An 18983-nucleotide genomic window follows, 5' to 3' on the forward strand; every position below is an offset into this window, starting at 1 on the left:
ATTGTCCTAAGCAGGGCTTCTCACTACACATCTGTCTAAATGTTAAAAACCTGACTGTGAGAAGGGGAACCCCATAGAAAGTCACTTGAGCAAAGACACAAGGGATGTGCCATGAGCAGGGAGGACTGAAGCAGCTCCTGTGCCTCGAGCACACGAACACTGAGCTGTGGTTTCACCCATCCATCCATAGGAAATTGCCAACGTGGGCTGCATGGTTTGCTCATGGAGAAACCTCCAGCTTTAGTCAGCAGCCCAGTGTTCAGTTGTGTGAGGTTTTCCTGGCAGCATGGAGCTGCTGGTTGTCACTATAGGACACAAAAAACCACAACTGCACACAGTTTTTCTCAAAGTGAAGGAAAAAGGGAAGTTTATTTTCTGACTCCAACATTTATAGATTTCCAGGAGTGACAGCAGATTGGAGGGTGACAGTGCCACCTCTCCAATGACACTGGGCAAGCCAACAGTCCATCAACTTTCTCTTCTTCCATAAAGGAATGCAAAAAAATGAGTTATTTACAGGAAGTGTGTGAGAAAGGTCACTACAAGAACGTCAACATCAGAAGGCTTAAAAAATCTTAAAAAACCAGGGTGACAGTTGGTGGCACCATGGCTGGTGCCGGATGTCAGTGCAGGGCTCAGGGACAGGGAAATCCCTCCTGCCCCACCATCCTGGACTTTCCCCAGCACAGGAGCTCAGAGTAGGGTGCTCCCCATAGAGCTCCATCCCCAGATGATGATGGCTGATTCCCCTTTCCCACCTTTGCTCCCTGCAGAATGGGCTGAACGCCCTGCACCTGGCCTCCAAGGAGGGCCACGTCAAAATGGTGGTGGAGCTGCTGCACAAGGAGATCGTCCTGGAGACCACGACCAAGGTAAGGAGAGGGAAGCCTGGCCATGCTGGTGACAGCTCTGCACACTGCCTGTGCTGCCAGGAACACCAGCTGAGCAGTGATCATGGTGTTTGCTGTCAGTGATGATGTTCACAGGGGCTCTTGGATGAGGGAAGAGGCAAGGATCTGACTCCATGTTTCAGGAGGCTTGATTTATTTTTTTATGATATATATTACATTAAAACCATACTAAAAGAATAGAAGAAAGGATTTCATCAGTAGGCTGGCTAAGAATAGAATAGGAAGGAATGATAACAAAGGTTTGTGTCTTGGCTCTCTGTCCAAGCCAGCTGACTGTGATTGGCCATTAATTAGAAACAACCACATGAGACCAATCCCAGATGCACCTGTTGCATTCCACAGCAGCAGATAACCATTGTTTGCATTTTGTCCCTGATGCCTCTCAGCTTCTCAGGAGGAAAAATCCCAAGGAAAGGATTTTCCATAAAAGATGTCTGTGACAAGCCCCCAGAGTGACTGTGCCAGTGCAGAGCTGCTGGGCTGGGCCCTAGGACCAGGCTCTGCTTTTGGCACAAGTTTGGCATCTTTTGGTGGGTGAGAGGTGCCTCTCCCCTGTGGACTTCAGAGAGGAGGAACATAAACCACAGCATGGGCTATTCCTGCCTTACCAGCATCTCGTGGGCTGGCCCTGCCTTACCAACATCTCCTCCAGGCACTGCCCCACACGTTCCAGCACTGAGATGGCCTCAATCCCATTGTCACAAGCCTGGAGAGCTCTGGTGCTCTGTAAATAACATATTGTTCTCTCAAGCATCACCACAGCAGGTGTGGTTTTCTCTTGATGGCAAGCAGGGCTGGCAAAGGAGCGGCCTCCAGCACAGGCTGAAGGGCTGTGAGAGCAGGGGGAGGCTCAGTTGCCACCTCCCTGGTGCTCTCACAGGGCTCAGGACGCAGAGCAGGACCTGGCATTGTGCCACACCACCCAAAGGCACGAGCCAGAGGAGCCTGTGTGTGCATTTTCCAGGCTGCTCATCATCCCTGTGCTATCTGCCTTGGCTGCCAGGGTGCACACTGCAGCACTGCCAGCTCAGCTCCCCCGTCCTCCCCCCTCTGCTCAGCTCACAGCACCTGACAGTGCACACAGCTCCTGCTGCCAGCAACTTCATGGGAGGGATGAAATCACTCTGTTCCTCCCTGGCCAGCAAAATGGGGAGGGTGGTTGGTTGGTTTCCAGCAGGGATGGCACATGCAGTGAGAGCTGCACGGCCTTCTAAAGGTTTTTAGCATGTCAGGCCCACCTTTCCCTGGCATCCTGGGTTGCTTCAGCCCCTGAGGGCTGTTCTGTGGTGTTTTTCAGAAAGGAAACACAGCCCTGCACATCGCTGCCTTGGCTGGGCAGCAGGACGTGGTCCGGGAGCTGGTGAACTATGGGGCCAACGTCAATGCACAGTCCCAGGTAGGGTGAGCTGCTCTGGCCCAGGGAGGCACAAATGTGTGTGATGGTGGTGTCCTCGTGGTGGGAACTGTGCCCAGCTGGGGCATTTCAGCAGCCCTTTCCCTCAATTCCAGCAATTTCCCTCCAGTCTTGTTCAGCAGCCCTTTCCCTCAATTCCAGCAATTTCCCCTCCAGTCTTGTTCAGGACTGCTTTGCCAGGCTCCTGAAAAGAGACAAATTTGCAAATGGTGTGGAGGGATCTTGAGGCACACGGGGGGATTCCAGTGGGGTCTCTGTTGAGGGAGTCCCTGTGAACACATACCAGCATGCTGAATTTATCCTGGGAGGGCTCGTGGCCTCCCTGGCAAAGCTCTGAGATCTCCAGCAGCCCCTGCAGTTACACACACTGTGATTCCTTCACTCTCTTTTCATTGGGCCTGGGAGGGCTGAAAGCTCTTCAGGTGTTTTGTGATAGCAAAATTGTCCCTGAAGCCAGGGACAATACCAGCAGTGTCTCCTCTAAGTTGACTCTTACAAAGCACTGTTTGTTTCTGGATATGTGGAGCCTTGGGCTCCATCTCTCTGTGATTGTTCCCCTATTGCCAGTTTTTTCTTCTTTTTCACCCCCACAATGGACACTTCTTCCCTTGTTCACTGACCTGGGAGAGTGGGTGTTGATGGGGTATAGATCTTCAAAAAACTCAGGAAACCCAAGGAAGAGTTGTGTTGATGTTCATGGCCCTGTTTCTGCAGAAAGGCTTCACACCTCTGTACATGGCAGCACAGGAGAACCACCTGGAGGTTGTGAAGTTCTTGCTGGAAAATGGAGCCAACCAGAACGTAGCCACAGAGGTGAGATGTGACAGTGTTCACAGGGGTTTTTTGGATTGGGGAAGAGACGAGGATCTGACTCCATGTTTCAGAAGGCTTGATTTATTATTTTATGATATATATTACATTAAAACCATACTAAAAGAATAGAAGACAAGGTTTCACCAGAAGGCTAGATAAGAATAGAATAGAAAGGAATGATAACAAAGGTTTGTGGCTCGGACTGGGCTGTGATTGGCCATTAATTAGAAACAACCAACATGAGACCAATCCCAGATGCACCTGTTGCATTCCACAGCAGCAGATAACCATTGTTTACACTTTGTTCCTGAGGCCTCCCAGCTTCTCAGGAGGAAAAATCCTAAGAAAAGGATTTTCCATAAGAGACGTGTGTGACAGTAAGACCCTTGGGGAGGAGCTATGGCCCTGCTTGTGGGGGTTACTGTGGGATGCAGTCCTTGGCTGATGATGTAGCCCCATGGCTGGGTCCTGCCATGGCTTCTGGATTCCCTCCCTTCTCCTTGGCAGGATGGCTTCACTCCATTAGCTGTGGCTCTCCAGCAAGGACATGAGAACGTGGTTGCCCACCTCATCAACTACGGGACGAAGGGCAAGGTGCGCCTGCCTGCCCTGCACATCGCAGCGCGCAACGACGACACGCGCACGGCGGCCGTGCTGCTGCAGAACGACCCCAACGCTGACGTCCTCTCCAAGGTGGGGGCTTTCCCTCTGCTCTCTCTGGCAGAGCAGCAGCTCAGCGTGCTGTATTTATCCATAGTTTCAGCAGGGAGCGTGGGTCTGGCTGGCTGATCCCTCCTTCTCTCCCTAGACTGGATTCACCCCTTTGCACATTGCAGCCCACTATGAGAATCTCAGCGTGGCGCAGTTGCTGCTGAACCGTGGGGCCAGTGTCAACTTCACACCCCAGGTGAGTGCAGAGAGGGAGGACACTGGGGCTTGTGCTGCTCCAGCACCAGAGGAGGATGCTGTGCCTCTTTATCCATGCAGGGTGCAGCAGCAGCTGCCAGGGCACGCCATAGCTGCACTGCCCTGTTAAACAATCTGTTCCCAGTGCTGTCCCTGGGCAGAGATGCAGCTCTCCCTGCCCTCTTTCCTTTGTTTGTTGCCTCATTGAAGGAGGAGGGAGTGCTCCTTTCTGAGAGACTGTTCATTCCTCCTGACAGAATGGGATCACTCCCCTGCACATCGCATCCCGCCGGGGCAACATCATCATGGTGCGGCTGCTGCTGGACCGTGGGGCCCAGATAGAGACCAGGACCAAGGTGAGAGCACTCTGAGCACTGCCACCTCCCTCCCTGAGCTCCCTGTGCCCAGTGCTCACCCTGCAAACGCCCTGCTGGCAGTGGGAGAGCTCTCTGGTGCACTAAGGGGATGGAGCAGGTTTTTGGAGAAGGCTGCATGGCTACAAAGGCATGCCCTGGGAGCTGAGGTTTTGCCTTATTTTTCAGACAAAGTCCCTGTTAGCCCTCTAGCTGAGTGAACCCTACCCTTCCATGCCACACTGAGCCCCTGAACCCTCCTCTCTCCCCAGGATGAGCTGACCCCTCTCCACTGTGCAGCACGCAACGGGCACGTGAGAATTGCAGAGATCCTCCTGGACCACGGGGCTCCCATTCAAGCCAAAACCAAGGTACCCAGTGGCTTGGTGTGATTGGTGCCAGGTCCCAGGGCAGCACAGCAGGGTAACAAGCTGTGCACAGCTGTTGGATGGCACCCATGACTGGCTTGGGGCTTTATTTGCCCTGATGAGGGGTTAGGAGCTTCCTGCTCTATTTGGCCCTAGCTGGAGTCCTTTGCCTTGAGGCTCTGCTCCATGGTTCTCCATGGCTCTCCATGGTTCTCCATGGTTCTCCTTGGTTGCAGAATGGAAAATGGTAACAGAATTGTCCCCCATCCACATGGCAGCCCAGGGTGACCACCTGGACTGCAGGGTGGGATGTCTGGACCCTTCATGGCCCAGCAAGGCAGGGGTAGGGCAGGATGCCTGGACCCCTGGTGGCCCATTCCTTAGGCTCTTCTCCATGGTTCTCCATGGCTCTCTGTGGTTCTCCATGGTTCTCCATGGTTCTCCGTGGTTCTCCATGGTTCTCCGTGGTTCTCCATGGCTCTCCATGGTTCTCCATGGCTCTCCATGGCTCTCCGTGGTTCTCCATGGCTCTCCATGGCTCTCCATGGTTCTCCATGGTTCTCCATGGCTCTCCATGGTTCTCCGTGGCTCTCCATGGCTCTCCATGGTTCTCCATGGCTCCCCATGGCTCTCCATGGCTCTCCATGTCTCTCCGTGGTTGCAGAATGGCCTGTCGCCCATCCACATGGCAGCCCAGGGTGACCACCTGGACTGCGTGCGCCTGCTGCTGCAGTACAGCGCCGACATCGACGACATCACCCTGGACCACCTGACGCCCCTGCACGTGGCCGCTCACTGCGGGCACCACCGCGTGGCCAAGCTGCTGCTGGAGAAGGGGGCCAAGCCCAACTCCCGAGCCCTGGTGAGGAATGGAGGGTGGGTGGGCTGTGATGATGTTCACAGGGGTCTCAGGTTGAGGGACAAGACTTTATGTTTTAGAGGATTTGACTCCATGTTTTTGAAGGCTTGATTTATTATTTTATGATGTATATTACATTAAAACTACACTAAAAGAACAGAAGAAAGGATTTCATCAGAAGGCTGGCTAAGAATAGAATAATAAGGAATGATAACAAAGGTTTGTGGCTCGGAATCTCTGTCCAAGCCAGCTGGGTTGTTCTTGGCCATTAATTAGGAACACCCACATGAGACCAATCACAGATGCATCTGTTGCATTCCACAGCAGCAGATAACCATTGTTTACATTTTGTTCTTGAGGCTTCTCAGCTTCTCAAGAGGAAAAATCTTTAAAGACAGGATTTTTCATAAAAGATGTCTGTGACAGTGGGGCAGGCTGGGCCAAAGGGGAGGGAGAGTTCATACAAATGACTGTCTGTCTGTCTGTCTGTCTGTCTGCAGAATGGCTTCACACCCCTCCATATTGCCTGCAAGAAAAACCACATCCGAGTGATGGAGCTGCTGCTGAAGACGGGTGCCTCCATTGATGCTGTCACAGAGGTGGGTGGGCTGAGCCCACCCTCAGCTCTCTTGGTTCTGCACGTGTGGCAGGATGTGATGTCCCTGCTGCTTCTGCCATACCCCCAGCACCTTTCTTGGTGCTCTTTGCAGCTCAGATTTAGTCTGGCAGCATCATCCTGAAGGGCAAGGAGATGCAGGGGAGACAGCAACTCCCTGTGTTTCCTCCACACTCACCTGCCAGGCTCCTCGGGCAGATGGGGACTCAGATTTTACCTGTCCTGGGGAGAAGGAGGAGGGGACAGTAAGAGATATTGCCAAGGCCATAAGTCCCATCTTGTTTTCTGGCCCCTTTCTCTTCACAGTCCGGCCTGACCCCCCTGCATGTGGCTGCCTTCATGGGACACCTGCCCATTGTCAAGACTCTGCTGCAGCGTGGAGCCTCTCCCAACGTGTCCAACGTGGTGAGTCCCACCCTGCTGGGGCTTTGGGAGCTCAGATTGTTGGGGTTCAGCAGGATATCCAGCTCCTGCACTCTCTGCTCACCTGAGCAGTCCCTGGTGCCCTCTGCTTTGTGCTGAATCTGCCATGCACTCACACCATGCACAAGGAACCAGTAGGGGTTGCAGGCACTGCTCTCCTTTGTTCAGAACGACTGCAGAAAGGCATTTCCCCTCCTTTGGCCTCACCACTTTGTCCTGTCTTTGGTGCAGAAAGTAGAGACTCCTCTGCACATGGCAGCCAGAGCTGGGCACACAGATGTGGCAAAGTACCTGCTGCAGAACAAAGCCAAAGCCAATGCCAAGGCCAAGGTAGGTGCAGAGGACCTGTGTGATAATCAGCTCTGGGAACAGCTGGTGCTGGGTTCCTTTGCTGTGCCCAGAGCAGGGCTGGGACCCCTTTGGCATCACAAGAAGGGACTGGTCTGCCCAGACTGTTAGGAAGGATGAAAGTTTGACAAGGAAGTCTCACAGATATGTGTGCTTAGCAGAAAGATTTTTAAATGTAGAGTCTGATGAAAGAATAGAGATGGAAGCAAGTTTTGATATGGAAGAGAAGAATTGCTGAGCCAGTCTTGCTGGATAATCAAGGAGGCAAAGGGTATGTTAGTTAGAAGGGGTTTTTATGGCTTAGAGCAAAAGATAAACCCACCCCAAACAAGATGTTTTTACCAAGCAGAAAGCACAGGCAAACAAGTCAGCAAAGTTACAAGTAGGAAAAAAGTCTCAGAATTTTCCACTGCAAGAAAACTGAAAACCAACTTCTAGCTTAAACTGCAATGTACTGACTTTTAGTGATTGGAGAACAGTAACATGAATATGGTAATTACAGTAGTTATGATAGGCTATAGATAATAGTTAAGGTGTAGATTGGTTCTGCTGTATGAAGATGCTCAGCAAAGAAAAGTATATAATGCATTGTAACCAAAAGAAAAGTAAATAATGCAATGTAACCTAAACTAAGGGTCTCCAGGCCTGCCTGCAGCTGGAACTGACAGCTGTGGGCACAGCTCTGTCACCCACAACCCTGGGCTGCTGTAAACTCTTGGATGGAATAAACAGCATTTTTGGAGAGCCCCTGGAGACCCACATCCCTCATTTAAGCTCTCACACCAGACAGCTCCTTTGCCCCCCTCACAGGATGACCAGACTCCTCTGCACTGTGCTGCACGCATCGGCCACACTGGCATGGTCAAACTCCTCCTGGAGAACAACGCCAACCCCAACCTGGCCACCACGGCAGGGCACACGCCCCTGCACATCACTGCCAGAGAGGGGCACATGGACACAGCCCAGGCCCTGCTGGAGAAGGGAGCCTCACAGACCTGCATGACCAAGGTAGGCTGCTGAGCCCAGTGCTGCGGGAGGCATGGCCCAGCTGGGGCAAGGCTGGTGGCACAGTGTCCCTGTGGCAGGAGGGGCAGCCTCCTCCTGTGTTGCAGCAGGTGCCAGCACTCTCCTTCATCTCTGCCACCCTGTGATGGGCTGCCTTTCTCCTCAGAAAGGATTTACCCCTCTCCACGTTGCAGCCAAGTATGGAAAGGTGGATGTGGCAGAGTTGCTGCTGGCGCACGATGCTCAGCCCAATGCAGCAGGGAAGGTGAGAGCTGCTCCAGAGGGAGGGGTGGTCTCGTGTGGGGAGAGGCTCTGTCTCACCTGTCTGTCCTGTCTCATCCACTACAGAATGGCCTGACTCCACTGCACGTGGCTGTGCACCACAACAACCTGGAGATCGTCAGGCTGCTGCTTCCCAAGGGCAGCTCCCCACACAACTCAGCCTGGGTAAGTCTGGGCTGGGCTTCCCTGAGCATGTGGGGATATGGGGATATGGGGTGTGACCGTGTTCACAGGGGTCTCAGGTTGAGGGAAGAGACGAGGATCTGACTCCATGTTTCAGAAGGCTTGATTTATTATTTTATGATATATATTACATTAAAACTATACTAGAAGAATAGAAGAAAGGATTTCATCAGAAGGCCGGCTAAGAATAGAATAGAATAGAATAGAATAGAATAGAATAGAATAGAATAGAATAGAATAGAATAGAATAGAATAGAATAGAATGATAACAAAGGTTTGTGGCTCAGACTCTCTGTCTGAGCCAGCTGGGCTGTGATTGGCCACTAATTAGAAACAACCAACATGAGACCAATCACAGATGCACCTGTTGCATTCCACAGCAGCAGATAACCATTGTTTGCATTTTGTTCTTGAGGCCTCCCAGCTTCTCAGGAGGAAAAATCCCAAGGAAAGGATTTTTCATAAAACATGTCTGTGACAGTGGGGATGTAGGAATCTGAGGATGTGGAGATGTGGGGATATGGAGGTGTGGAGATGTGGGATGTGGGATATGGTGTGTGTGCAGTGCCAGTCTGGGGCCAGCCCTGCCCCTCAACCCTGGCACTCAGGGATGGCACAAGGGACTGATCAGCACCAGGCTCTCTCCATGAGGCACACTGATGTCCTCAGAGCAGGTGGAGCAGGCAGGCAGGGTGCCAGGCAGTGGTCCTGCTCCAGCAGCTAGGCTGTGTCAGGCATGTCCTGCTAGCAGCATGCTGGCTGCTGCGTGGGGAACGTGTTTCCATGGCAAGTCCTGCAGAGCAGCGCTGCAGTCTGGCAGCTTGGGAAAGCACAGGCAAATGTTTGCATGCAGCTATGAAGCAGTGAGTCAGAAAACCCACAGGCTTGTGAGAGCTCTGAGCCTGAGCGTGGCGAGCAGCATCTCCCCACAGAGCCCACCAGCAGGCGCCTTGCCTCCCGAGCTGTTTGCAAAAGCTGCATCCTCCAAACAGCCAAGTGGCTGCTGGTGCCAGCCCTCCCCATCTGGCACTTCCCTCTCCCCTGTGCAGACAGGCTGGTGAGAGGAATGGGGGATTTGTCTTTGCAAACAAGCTGTGGGTCTGCTGGGACATAAAACCAGCACTGGGTGATGAAAGAAGCAAGGGGAAGGATTCCACTGATTGATGAATGGAAGAAGATATTTGCTTTTGCAAATAAACTTTAGGGTTGCTGGTAAATGAAATTAGACATTGAAAGATGGAAGAAACAACAAGGAAGAAAAACCCCTAAATTCAGTAAGAATTAAAAAATAGAGGGGGGTTATGCATTAGAGGGAAATCTTTAGGATCAGGTGTTCGGGGAGGTCTGAACTTCTCAATTACCTCCAAAATGGGGAAAACCTCCTAAATTCCATAAGAATTAAAAGGGAGGGTTATGCATTAGAGGGAAGTCTTTGATATCAGGTGTTCTGGGAAGTCTGAACCTCTCAAGTACATCAGAAATGGAGAAAGAGAGAAGGCAAATGTGGCTGGAAATTGGGATAAAAAGAGAGGCTGCATCCTCCAATAATTGGAGAGACCCCAGGGGATGCCCTATGGCCTCTGCCTTGATTGGAATAAAGTCAAAGGACTCCTCTGTCTTCTTTTTAGACACAACCCTCTGGTGTTTGTGGGTTAATTTCCCTGGCACGGGGCAGGTGCCGGTGCCAGCCCGCGGTGTGCGTGCGTCAGCGGCCGCCTGTGCGCCAGCCGGGCAGCGGGTGCTGCCAGCTGCTCTGCTCTGCTCTGCTCTGCAGCACGGGCACGGCCCGAGGCCCTGCAGGCTCTGCCTGAATGCTGGTGCTGTGTGCTGATTCCTGATCCCTGTGTGCTGGGATTTTAGCTCCACACCTCAGCCAGGCACATCCCTGTGTCTGCCCCCGGAGGGTGCACATTATCATTATACTGTGACCTTATTCACAGGGGTTCTTGGACTGGGGAAGAGACAAGGATCTGACTCCGTGTTTCAGAAGGCTGATTTATTATTTTATGATATATATTACATTAAAACTATACTAAAAGAATAGAAGAAGGGATTTCATGAGAAAGCTAGCTAAGAATAGAATAGCAAAGAATAATAATAAATCTTCTGTCTCAGACTCTCTGTCAGAGCCAGCTGACTGTGATTGGCCATTAATTAGAAACAACCACATGAGACCAATCCCAGATGCACCTGTTGCATTCCACAGCAGCAGATAATCATTGTTTACATTTTGTTCCTGAGGCCTCCCAGCTTCTCAGGAGGAAAAATCCTAAATAAAGGATTTTCCATAAAAGATGTCTGCGACTTTGTAGGGCACCAAACAACACAACTGCACACACTGCTGCTCTCAATGTGAAGAAAGTTGGATTTTATTTTCTCACTGCAACATTTATAGATTTTCAAAAGTGACAGTGGATTGAAGGGTGAAAGCGCCACTTCTCCAATGACAGTGGACAAACCAACAATTTATCAAATCTCTCCTCCTCCATAAAAGAATGCAAAACAATGAGTTATGTACAGAAAGCGTGTGAGAAAGTTTGTTACAATAATCAGTAAACACCAGAAGGCTTAGAAAATATTAAAAAATCAGGGTGACATCACACTGGTGCAGAAATTCATGTGTAGAAAACTCTAGGACAGCCCCCAACAGTCAAACCTGAAGTAGGCGGTCTTTGTGCTGATTTGGTTTGAAGAGCGAGCGGGATTTGGCATCAGTGTCAGGGCTGGTTGCTGTCACAGAGATGATGTTGGGGGGACATCCCTGAGCTCTGGAGGCAGCTGGAAGGGCAGGGTGGCATCTCCTGTCCCTTCAGCCCTGCCTGGCAGGGCTGAGCACTGCCACGAGCCTCTGTCCCCCTGCAGAACGGGTACACCCCGCTGCACATCGCTGCCAAGCAGAACCAGATGGAGGTGGCCAGCAGCCTGCTGCAGTACGGCGCCTCTGCGAACGCTGAGTCCATGCAGGGAGTCACCCCCCTGCACCTGGCTGCCCAGGAGGGCCACGCCGACATGGTGGCTCTGCTCTTCTCCAAACAAGCCAACGGCAACCTAGGCAACAAGGTGAGTTGTGACGGTGCTCACAGGGGTGATGAGGGAAGGGACGGAGATCTGACTCCATTTTTCAGAAGGCTTGATTTATTATTTTATGGTGTATATATTACAATTATACTAAAGAACAGAAGGAAAAGTTTCATCTCAGAAGGCTGGATAAGCTAAGAATAGAAAGGAATGAATAACAAAGATTTGTGTCTCAGACAGAGAGTCCAAGCTAACTGGGCTGTGATTGGCCATTAAGTAGAAACAACCACGTGAGACCAATCACAGATGCACCTGTTGCATTCCGCAGCAGCAGATAACCATTGTTTGCATTTTGTTGCTGAAACCTCTCAGCTTCTCAGCAGGAAAAAATCCTAAGGAAAGGATTTTCATAAAAAGATGTCTGCGACAGTAAGTTGTACCAGAGTGTCCTGCCAGGCTGGGGGCAAACCAGCCAGCAGAGAAAAGCAGGGAACAGCAGAGAATAGCAGGGAACAGCAGTCTGGAGGGTGGTCCAGCCTCTCCTTTGGGCAGCAGTGCACTGTGTCAGTTTGCCAGGCTGGAGACCCCAGAGAGTCTGGAGCTGTCACAGTGCTGAGATCTCCTCTCTTTGCAGAGTGGCCTGACTCCTCTCCACCTCGTGGCCCAAGAGGGGCATGTGCAGGTTGCTGATGTTCTGGTGAAACATGGAGTCACAGTGGATGCAACAACCAGGGTAAAGTAGTGCACTGACCTCTTTTTATTCTTTTCTTTGTATTTCTGCAAGAGACTCCTTCTAGCAGGCATCCTTACCATTTTACCTGTATCCTGGGGACTTTTCCTCCTCTTCCCCCCAGCTCTCTGAAGGGGGGATTCTTGCCTGCTCCCATAGCTCACCTCCATGGTGGAGCATTTGAAGCTCTGTGATTTAGTCTTGGGCTTTTGGGAAGCCCCCAGATGTGTGCCTCATCCTCCATGCACGGGGGCTTGCCTGTGGGATGAGCATATCCAAGCCAGAAGGGCAGAGAGCAATGGGGAGGGCACACAGAAACCTGATCTTGTCTTTCAGATGGGCTACACCCCTCTGCACGTGGCCAGCCATTACGGGAACATCAAGCTGGTGAAGTTTCTGCTGCAGCACCAAGCAGATGTCAATGCCAAGACCAAGGTACAGAACTCCAAGGACCCTTCTGCCATGGGCAAATGTGGTGGTGTTCTCAGGATGAGGGAAGAGATGAGAATCTTGACTCCGTGTTTCAGAAGGCTGATTTATTATTTTATTATATATATTATGTTAAAAGAAAATTATATATTGGAAATATACTAAAAAGAATAGAAGAAAGGATTTCATCAGGAGGCTTGAAAGGAATAGAAAGGAATGATAACAAAAGTTTGTGATTCTCAGAGAGTCTGAGCCAGCTGACTGTGATTGGCCATTAATTAGAAACAACCAACATGGGCCAATTAAAGATGCACCTGTTGCATTCCACAGCAGCAGACAATTATTGTTTTTCTTTTCCTCTGAGGCTTCTCAGCTTCTCAGGAGACAAATCCTGGCAAAGGGATTTTTCAGAAAATATCATGGCAACATCACATGGGTTGATGGGGAAGTGGAGCTGTCCCAATGCTCCAGGTGTGAGGCCTGGGGGCATTTCTGGGGCAGCACCTTGCAGAACTGATTGCAGCACGCTCTGTCCTCCCCTGCAGCTGGGCTACACGCCCCTGCACCAGGCAGCCCAGCAGGGCCACACGGACGTGGTGACGCTGCTGCTGAAGCACGGAGCATCGCCCAACGAGATCAGCACAGTGAGTGCCACACATCCCTGCACCTCTGCACTCCCTGAGCTGCCCCGTGGCTGCTGCTGACCCTCTTTGCTCCCTGCACAGAATGGCACCACTCCCCTGGCCATCGCAAAGCGCCTCGGCTACATCTCTGTCACCGACGTGCTCAAGATTGTCACAGAGGAGACCGACATCCCGGTGAGCCCCTGGGGGCCAGGATGCTGGGCAGGAGGAGGGCTGGGGCTGGGAAAGGTCTGCAGCTGAGTGCCCCAGTCCTATGAGGTGCCCAGCCCAAGTGTAAGGAGTCAGCTGCAGGCAGCTGTGCAGAAAAATAGGGGTGTCCTCCGGCCAGGTCTCATAAGAGATCTGTTGGAGATCTATTCCACACCCAAGATACCTCAGCTACCTCAGAAGGCGTAAAATCAGCAGGATGGCTTCTGTGGTAGTGTTGGAAACAAAAAGGTTTTAATAAAAGGCAAAATACTTTTTACTTTTTACAGAGAAAAACCAAGCCAGGTGCAAGAGGTCCTTGTAAAACACCTCACAAAAGCAATTAGTTTCTTTGTTCTCTTCTTTTTCTAGTAAATTGCTCAGGCAAGACTTTTTGGCTTCCGTGCAATCAGCTATCCTTAAATTTGAGGTGAAGGTTCTGTGAGATGTCTTTTCACCTAACTGAGGAGAGGGCTTATTTTCTTTTTAAGGGGACAAAGGATAGTTTTGTCATTCTGTCAACAGGGAGCACATTCCTATACAAGACTTTTTAGCTCCTGTCCTTAAGTTTGAGGTGAAGTCTCCCAGGTCCTATGAGGTGTCTTTTCACCTAATTGAGGAGAGAAACTTCTGGGCTCTTTTCCTTTTTAAGGGGACCAAGGAGAGTTTTGTCACTATAGGCTTCCTCTGACACTGCTCTGCTCTGTTCCCACAGTCTGTTGGTGACAAACACCGCATGAGCTTCCCAGAAACTGTAGACGAGATTCTGGACGTGTCAGAGGATGAAGGTGAGGGGTGGGAGTTGGGTCCCACCATCCCAAAGCTCTGCCACGCTGCTGGGTCAGTGCCAAGGGGATGGCACTGGTGTTCCTGCTGGAACAGGGACACCCCCAGGCCAGGGAGCTGTGTGGGCCCTGCTGGGGTCTTGCAGAGAGGATGAGGGAAGCCCACCAGGCTCCTGAGGTGGCCCCTCCTGCCTTGGGTGCTTCCCTGCACTGTGCAGGAGGGATAAGTGTGGACATCTCCGTGATCCCATGGCCCAGGGACCGTGCAGAGAGCCCCTGGGCGTGCAGAGCCCCCACTGTGCCTTGTTCAGGCAAGGAGGGTCCCAGCTGCCAGCCCAGCTGCAGCTGGTTTGCTCCTGCACCCTCCCAACCAACACCTCACTTTTGCCTCTTCTTACTTTGCAGGCACTGCTCATGTCACAGTAATGGGTATGAAATGTGTCCCCTGCCCCAGCTCAATGGCCCATTTCACCCCATGGCCACTGACCATCCGCACGCCATGTCCATTGCTGAGCCTCGCTGCTGCTCGGGGCTCTGCAGAGCCAGCCCTGCCATCCTGCCCTGCCAACCGTGTCCGTGCTGCTTGCTGTGGTGTGACTGCATGAACGGGCATCCTCCCACCCAGGAGGAGCCTGAACCCCCTGTCAGAGCCCTGCCCACGGCAGGTGGAGGAACGTGGCACTGTGACAATCCCTGGAACTGTGACAATCCCTCCACAACTGCCCCACGCCATCCTGGCCAGAGCTGGGATTAACTCGAGAGCTCAGGGGTCTCTCTTGCTGTGGTTCCCTCCCCATCTCTGGGGCTCTCTCTCTGCTGCAGGAAGTGCAGGACACCCTCCCACAGGGCACTGGCCAGAGCCAAACCCTGATGTGCTAATTAGCAGGTATTAATGAGGCCAGTGGTCAGCATTGGCAGAGCTCTGTGCCTCCAGTGAGGGGTAGTGTTAGGGCAGCCTTGTAATACTCCTAACATCCCCCAGTGGATCCTATGTCCCTGTGCCAGGCATCAAAGCGTGAGGCATCCCCTCCAGTCTCTGCAGTGTGTTTGGTGCTGTGAGAAGAGCAGGGATTCACCTGAGAGCTCCAGGGTCTCTCTGCTGTGGTCCCCTCCCCATCTCTGGGGCACTCTGTCTGCTGCAGGAAGTGCAGGACACCCTTCCCACCCTGGCCAGAGCCAAACCCTGATCAGCTAATTAGCAAATATTAATGGGGTCAGTGGTCAGTATTAGCAGAGCTCTGTGCTTCCAATGAGGGGTAGTGATAGGGGAGCCTCCTAATACTCCTAACATCCCCCAGTGGTGCCCATGTCCCTGTGCCAGGCACCAAAGTGTAAAGCATCCCCTGCACTGTGTTTGGTGCTGTGAGAAAGAGTTTAGGAGCAGCCACATTTCCCGGTGGCCCCCACAGCCCCTGTCCCCCTGTCCTGCCATTCTGGCAGCAGCAAAGCCCTCCCTGTGTCTGGCTGAGGGTGAGTGTGTGTGTGTGTGTGTGTGTGTGTCCAGCAGGGATGGGCCCAATGGGTATCTGTGTTCCCTTGTTCATCTGCCTCTGCTTGCTGAGCCAACTCTTGGTTTCAGAGGAAGAGCTGGTTGCAAAGCCCAAGACACCTGATCTCAGAGAGCAGGAAGGCAAAAGAGAGCTGCTGGAGTTCATGGCCACGACGACACTGGAGCAAACGTAAGAGACACTGTGTGGTGGGGAGGGAGCAGGCACAGGGCACAGGACCAGCCTTGTGCTGGGCAAGGGGCACGTAAAACTCTGGGCAAGGAACAGATCACTGAGCCCTCACAGCAGGCAAAGCTGCTCAGTGCTGTTCCTGCAGCAAGACATGGGGCTGCTGCTTAATTTACCTTTATCCAGTGGCCCCAGGACTCTGTGGGGATGGATGGGCAGGGGCTGAGGATCCCTAACACTTCCGTGACTCTCACTAACCCTCTTCTGGCAGGGTGGAGTCTCCAGCTGTCCTGCAGGTCCCCTGCGTCCCACCTGAAACTGTGGTGACCAGAGCTGAGGAGACTGAGCAGGTAGGACCTGTGGAGACAGAAGCTGAGCAAGTCAGCCTGCTGCATGCACCCTCGGTGTCCCCACAGGAGGTGAGCATGACACACAGCCTGCCACGGCCTCCCCCAGAGCTCAAGTGTGTGGTGGGTAATGGGCACTGACCCGGTGGTACAGGATGGTCCAGTGAGGATTGTGTAAGGGTGGGCAGGCTCAACACCCCAAGACAGGACTCTTTGCCCACAAAATCTCTTCCCTGCCTTTCACAGCCCTCCAAAGAGTTCGATGAGGACTCTCTGATCCCCAGCAGCCCAGCCACGGAGACCTCAGACAACATCAGCCCAGTGGCCAGCCCCGTGCACACAGGGTGAGTGCCCAGCCTGGGCAGCACATGCATGTGACCGTGTTCACAGGGGTTTTTGGATGTGGGAAGAGATGAGGATCTGACTCCGTGTTTCAGAAGGCTGATTTATTATTTTATGTTATGTATTACATTAAAACTATGCTAAAAGAATAGAAGAAAATGTTTCATCAGCAAGCTAGCAAAGAGGAATGAAGGAATGGATGAATGGAATGAACGGAAGGAACGGACAGAAGAAAGATAGAGATAGATAGAATAGAATGGGATAGAAAAATAGAATAATAACAAAGGCAGCTGTCTTGGACTCTCTGTCCCAGCCGGCTGAGCTGTGATTGGCCATTAATTAGAAACATCCAACATGGGCCAATCACAGATGCACCTGTTGCATTCCACAGCAGCAGATAACCATTGTTTACATTTTGTTCCTGAGGCCTTTCAGCTTCTCAGGAGGAAAAATCCTAAAGAAAGGATTTTCCATAAAAGATGTCTGCGACACATGCATGCTCTGGCCGCAAGGTGCCCACATTCCCGTGATTCTATCCCCTGCAGGTTCCTGGTGAGCTTCATGGTGGATGCTCGTGGCGGCTCCATGCGGGGCAGCCGGCACCACGGGCTGCGCGTGGTGATCCCGCCCCGCGCCTGCGCGGCACCCACCCGCATCACCTGCCGCCTGGTGAAACCCCAAAAGCTGCCTGCACCCCCTCCCCTGGCTGAGGAGGAGGGCCTGGGCAGTCGGATCATTGCTCTGGGGCCTGCTGGTGCCCAGTTCCTCAGGTGAGCATGGCTGGGATAAGAAGGGCAGATTGGGATGCCCACAGCAGGACTGGGAGCAGATCTGGGTTCTTCTGGAGGGCTTTGCCATACAGGGCAAGAATTCTGCCTCTATCTGCTTCTTGAGGTTGCTACAGGAGACATCCTGTAGTGGTGGTCACAAGGGTTCTTGGTTGAGGGAAGAGATGAGGATCTGACTCCATGTTTCAGAAGGCTTGATTAATTATTTTATAATATATATTACATTAAAACTATACTAAAAGAATAGAAGAAAGGATCTAATCACAAGGCTCGCTAAAAATAGAATAGCAAAGAATGATAACAATAGTTTGGCTCAGCTCTCTGTCCGAGCCACCTGACTGTGATTGGCCATTAATTAGAAACAACCACATGAGACCAATCACAGATGCACCTGTTGCATTCCACAGCAGCAGATAATCAATATTTACATTTTGTTCCTGAGTCTTCTCAGCTTCTCAGGAGAAAAAATCCTAAGGAAAGGATTTTCCATAAAAGATGTCTGCGACAGACATCCCACCTCTTGTGGGGTGCAGCATGTTTCTGTCATGGGTCATTCAAGAGTAACAGAGCAGTGTCACAAAAGCCTCAGCAGCCCTGTGCCACCAGGTGCAGAGCCCTTTCACAGAGAGAAGGAGGTCAGCACTCCTTCCCCAGGGCCACCTTGCTACCTGCATGTCCTTGTGGGTGCCAGTGCCCTCCCTGTGCTCTCTGTAGCCCTGTCATCGTGGAGATCCCACACTTTGCCTCCTATGGGCGTGGGGACCGTGAGCTGGTGGTGCTGCGCAGCGAGAACGGCTCCGTGTGGAAGGAGCACCGCAACCGCTACGAGGAGAGCTACATGGACCAGCTGCTCAACGGCATGGACGAGGGTGAGGGGCCAGCAGGGCAGGGGCTGCTCACCTGGCAGCTCCCTGCAGGCTGCAGATGGCCTGGGAGGTGGAGTGGGGCTGAGTGGTGGGGTCAGTGTAGCGTGGTGGGGCGTTGAGTGACATCCACAGGCTTGGTGTATGAGCACCAAGTGACATCCACAGGGCTGATGTATGAGCACTGACAGCCACAGGTTTGATGTATGAGCACTGAGTGACAGACATGGGCTTGATGTATGAGCATGTGACAACCAAAGCTAGTGTATGGAGTGACATCCACAGGGCTGATGTATGAGCACTGACAGACAGGCTTGATGTATGAGCACTGAGTGACAGCCACAGGCTTGGTGTATGAGCACTGACAGCCACAAGCTCAGTGTATGAGCACTGAGTGACATCCACAGGCTTGGTGTTTGAGCACTGTTTGATGGCTGTGCTGCCCCTGCAGAGCTGGAGAGCCAGGAGGAGCTGGACAAGAAGCGCGTCTGCCGCATCATCACCACCGACTTCCCTCTCTACTTCGTGGTCATGTCCCGGATTTGCCAGGACTGCGACATGATCGGCCCTGAGGGAGGGTGTTTGAAAAGCACACTGGTGCCCATGGTGCAGGCCACCTTCCCAGACGCTGCTGTCACCAAGAGAGTGAGGCTGGCCCTGCAGGTGAGCCTCAGAGAGCCTGGCCTGGGGCCCA

At 52.3% G+C, this 18983-nt stretch overlaps 1 protein-coding gene across 11 annotated transcripts in view; it reads left to right on the top strand.

Moving 5' to 3' along the window:
• The window catches only part of ANK1 (ankyrin 1), a 67505-nt gene that overhangs the window by 32707 nt on the left and 15815 nt on the right, over window positions 1-18983 (top strand). For 6 of the 11 annotated variants that reach the window (XM_064731074.1, XM_064731064.1, XM_064731067.1 and 3 more), the window contains 27 exons: window positions 774-872; window positions 2209-2307; window positions 3040-3138; window positions 3646-3831; window positions 3947-4045; window positions 4302-4400; window positions 4670-4768; window positions 5430-5627; window positions 6125-6223; window positions 6547-6645; window positions 6895-6993; window positions 7822-8019; window positions 8183-8281; window positions 8365-8463; window positions 11344-11541; window positions 12134-12232; window positions 12566-12664; window positions 13204-13302; window positions 13384-13476; window positions 14204-14276; window positions 14679-14702; window positions 15853-15952; window positions 16221-16368; window positions 16543-16640; window positions 17184-17408; window positions 18141-18295; window positions 18741-18952. In XM_064731074.1, coding sequence (XP_064587144.1) covers window positions 774-872; window positions 2209-2307; window positions 3040-3138; window positions 3646-3831; window positions 3947-4045; window positions 4302-4400; window positions 4670-4768; window positions 5430-5627; window positions 6125-6223; window positions 6547-6645; window positions 6895-6993; window positions 7822-8019; window positions 8183-8281; window positions 8365-8463; window positions 11344-11541; window positions 12134-12232; window positions 12566-12664; window positions 13204-13302; window positions 13384-13476; window positions 14204-14276; window positions 14679-14702; window positions 15853-15952; window positions 16221-16368; window positions 16543-16640; window positions 17184-17408; window positions 18141-18295; window positions 18741-18952 — 3294 coding nt within the window. The remainder of the gene's footprint in view (window positions 1-773; window positions 873-2208; window positions 2308-3039; window positions 3139-3645; window positions 3832-3946; window positions 4046-4301; window positions 4401-4669; window positions 4769-5429; window positions 5628-6124; window positions 6224-6546; window positions 6646-6894; window positions 6994-7821; window positions 8020-8182; window positions 8282-8364; window positions 8464-11343; window positions 11542-12133; window positions 12233-12565; window positions 12665-13203; window positions 13303-13383; window positions 13477-14203; window positions 14277-14678; window positions 14703-15852; window positions 15953-16220; window positions 16369-16542; window positions 16641-17183; window positions 17409-18140; window positions 18296-18740; window positions 18953-18983) is intronic. The other 5 variants (XM_064731066.1, XM_064731070.1, XM_064731069.1 and 2 more) reach the window with 3 other exon arrangements.

This window comes from Zonotrichia leucophrys, chromosome 22 (assembly GCF_028769735.1).
Source record: "Zonotrichia leucophrys gambelii isolate GWCS_2022_RI chromosome 22, RI_Zleu_2.0, whole genome shotgun sequence".
NCBI lineage: Eukaryota > Metazoa > Chordata > Aves > Passeriformes > Passerellidae > Zonotrichia > Zonotrichia leucophrys.